The sequence below is a fragment of the Zingiber officinale genome, chromosome 3A (genome assembly GCF_018446385.1).
Source record: "Zingiber officinale cultivar Zhangliang chromosome 3A, Zo_v1.1, whole genome shotgun sequence".
NCBI classification, from domain to species: Eukaryota; Viridiplantae; Streptophyta; class Magnoliopsida; order Zingiberales; family Zingiberaceae; genus Zingiber; species Zingiber officinale.
Window position 1 is genome coordinate 104,760,482 of NC_055990.1, and position 3,353 is coordinate 104,763,834.

A 3,353-nucleotide genomic window follows, 5' to 3' on the forward strand; every position below is an offset into this window, starting at 1 on the left:
CCCCTGTTTAAAAGCTCCTGGAGTTAAACCTTCAGTTCGTTCAACTCTTTTGGTGTCATACGGTAAGGAGCTTTCGATGTCGGCGCGGTTCCCGGAATCAACTCAATAGCAAATTCCACTTGCCTTCTGGGAGGCAAACCTGGTAGCTCCTCTGGAAATACATTCAGATACTCTCGGACTACTAGAACGTCGGAGAGTTAAGAACTACTGTCGTCTTCAGTATTACTCAAAGATAACATAAAACTCTGACAGCCATGTGACAACAGCTTCTGAGCCTGAATCGCTGAAATGATCGATATGTCATCGTCCCTGATGCCAGTGAAATCTCACGAGGGTTAGTTCAGAGGTCGGAATGTGACCACCCTCGTCTAGCAATCAACTGTGGCATGATATGCAGACAACCAATCCATGCCAAGGATAATATCGAACTTGACCATTTCCAGCACTAATAAATCAACCATGAGTATCATGTTGCTAAAATCTAACGGGCAACCTCTGACCTCCTGAGTGACGTCCAATGTATTACCGGATGGTAGGGAGACGGTCAGTCGCTGTGATCTAAGAGTAGGTAGTTTACCTACGCCCCTCATGAAGGCATGAGAAATAAAATAATGCGAGCTACCAGTATCTATCAGCTGATAATGCATAAAGTAAAACCATACCATGGAAAACGGATCCATCGGCCTGCTGCGCATCCTCTCTGGTAACCGCGTGTATACGTCCAGTCTCTGGTGGTGGTGGAGATGGTAGTGCTGCCAAAGGCTGCTGCGTCTGAGTCTGAGCCTACCACTGTGACAATGTCGGGTACAAGCCAGAGATAGTTAGGTGGGTTGCGACTGATACTGGACAGGTGGCAGGGGCTGCGACTAGTACTGAACCAGTGGCTGAGGTTGCAGCTGATACTGAGGTCCCACATCAGAACCCTGTGGTACCATAAGGGCACTGAAGTGCTCATGTCCATGCATGCTATATGTAGCTGCTACCGGGGGAGATGTCCTCTGCTGGCTATGTGAAGATTAGGTTCTCCGCCCTCCTCGATAAGTCCCTGTCTGACTGGGTTGTCCTCCATGACCAGACACTCCGGAAGCCATATGCTGAGCCTTCAGCGAACAATCTCTGTTCAGGTGCCCGGACAATTTATAATAATAGCAAACCGACTGTCCCAGGGAGCAGATTGTGGTGAGGTGGTCTCTGGACCCACATCTAGTGCAGTGAGTGTCGCTGGCGGGTTGTTTCTGGTTTTATTGAGAAGATCAGGAATGTCCTGATGAAGATCGCCCTGACTTCTGAGGCTGCCCCGAAGCCCCAGAACTACCCTGACCTGGCCGACTGTGACCACTCTGTTGTTTTCTGGTAGCCTGTGGCTGCTGGATCTGTCCTGATGTCGGACCCATCTGCTTCCTTTTCCTGTCCAGAAATGCTCTATGCTGAGCTGATTCAATCATGAGGGTTCTGTCTAACGTCTCTAAATAGGATGAACTTCCAAAACTGGCAAGCTGTACTTGCAGATGTCCATCCAGACCTTGGATAAACTGTAGCATGCGGGATCTGTCCTCAGCAACTAATTCTGGACAAAACCTGGCCAACGATTAAACTCAGCATTGTACTCTGTCACCGAACAGTTATTCTACCGCAAACTCAGAAAATCCTGCCGGCAAGTCATTTGATATGCTCGTGGGCAATACCTGCTCTCAAAAGCCTCTTTGAAACTCGCTCAGGTAATATTCTGCTCACCTATAATGGAACGTTGCGTATCCCACCATATATCAGCCTCGTCTCGTAGATGGAAAACAACCAGCTCTGCTTTCTCCCATTCAGAGCAAGTCATGTAGAAGAAGGTCTGCTCCAAAGTCTCTATCCAGGACTGGGCCACACTCGAATTGGTCTCTCCGCAGAACACTGTGAATCGACATTTCATCGACTTCGCCAAAGCTAGGATCCGAGCTCGTGCCGCAACTATATCAATGAGCTGAGTAGGGACGGCTGTATGAACTGGTGGAACCACTGGAGCTGGTCCTACAGGTGGTACTACAGGTGGTACCGCTGGATAGGTTGGGGGAGATATCCCCGGTGTTGTTGCATAGGCTAGGGCAGGTGCCACTGGTGGCACTGCAGGGTCAGTATAGGTGGGCGCGACTGGAGGTACAGTGGGTGGTGGTACCGGAGGTGGAGCAACTGCTGCTGCTGGTGCGGGTGCTGGGTGTGCAGTAGGCACCGGTGGTGGTGGTGCTTGGTACGCCGTAGGCACTGGTGGTGGTGGTACCAGGTATGCCGATGGTACCGCTGGTCGTACCGTAAATACTATAGGGGTGGGTATAATGGGTGCAACCGAGGTAGGTACCTCTAAAGGAGCTATCGGGGTCTGGGAGCCCGACGCACCTGCAGTATCTTGAGTCGGTCCCTGACCGACAGGCTCAACCCCAATAGGGATCTCTAGCAAGTCCGTTGCCAGAGATTCCAAAGTCCTCTTACGTGGTCGTCTAACACCACGTCTCAATGCAAATGCACGTGTAGATCTCCTCATATCAATTAAGTTATAACTCAGATATTACTACAAGTAACAAAAATTATGAAATTACCTTTTTACCTATTTGTCGTCTGGAGATGTTCCGTCGTTGTCTAATCCCCATTTTATAACCTCGAAATTTCGTACAAGAAAATCGACGGAAATCCGTACAAATCTGAAAAATAAATACCCAAGTTAACTAGCAAACTTGGGCTAACTCTCAAATCCAGAACATAAAAAGCAGGTATCATAACCCGCTCTGATACCAAAAATATTGGTATCAGATTATCTCAAAAATCCCAAAACACAAAACAATAGGTATCGGAAACCTGCTCTGATACCAAATAAATTGTCACACCTCAGGTAGTCTTTGCCAGAAGAAATTTCGGCAGCATCTCCTATGTACGGGTGACAATATAAGACTTCCTACAATGCCCTCAGGGCCACATATACCTTGGCCAATACGGCCAGAACAATAACAATATATATTAAGCAAGCACCCACGCAGTTTATAGTAAAAACCAAACAAAAGCAACGATAAGGGAAACATCTCAAATATCCTACTCAACTACACCCATAAAACTTAAATCTTATATCCTACTCAACTACACCAATAAAACTTAAATCACCAGCATACATCCAAACAAAAACCCATTGATAATAAGGGATAATACAAGATCCAAGTGCCAAAAGGTACAAGTATGAAAATGTAGACGATAACATAATAAGAAAACCACAGAGAAGATCCAAAACGGAAATCCTCGCAACCTGGAGGGGGAAACTAGCGACTGGAACTCCTCCAGACAGCCTCAACCTGAAATGGTAATAACGGGGGGTGAGTCCAACA

General features: G+C 47.4%; 1 protein-coding gene across 1 annotated transcript; it reads right to left on the reverse strand.

Annotated features, from left to right (window-relative positions):
• Positions 1 to 1,253: 1,253 nt before the first annotated feature.
• Positions 1,254 to 2,524, reverse strand: LOC122050553 (proline-rich protein 12-like). Its single transcript, XM_042611449.1, has 2 exons — positions 1,735 to 2,524; positions 1,254 to 1,567 (listed from the first exon to the last, which is right to left on the reverse strand). Exons 1-2 carry the CDS (start codon positions 2,522 to 2,524, stop codon positions 1,254 to 1,256), a joined length of 1,104 nt encoding a protein of 367 aa, XP_042467383.1.
• Between the last annotated feature and the right edge of the window lie 829 nt (positions 2,525 to 3,353).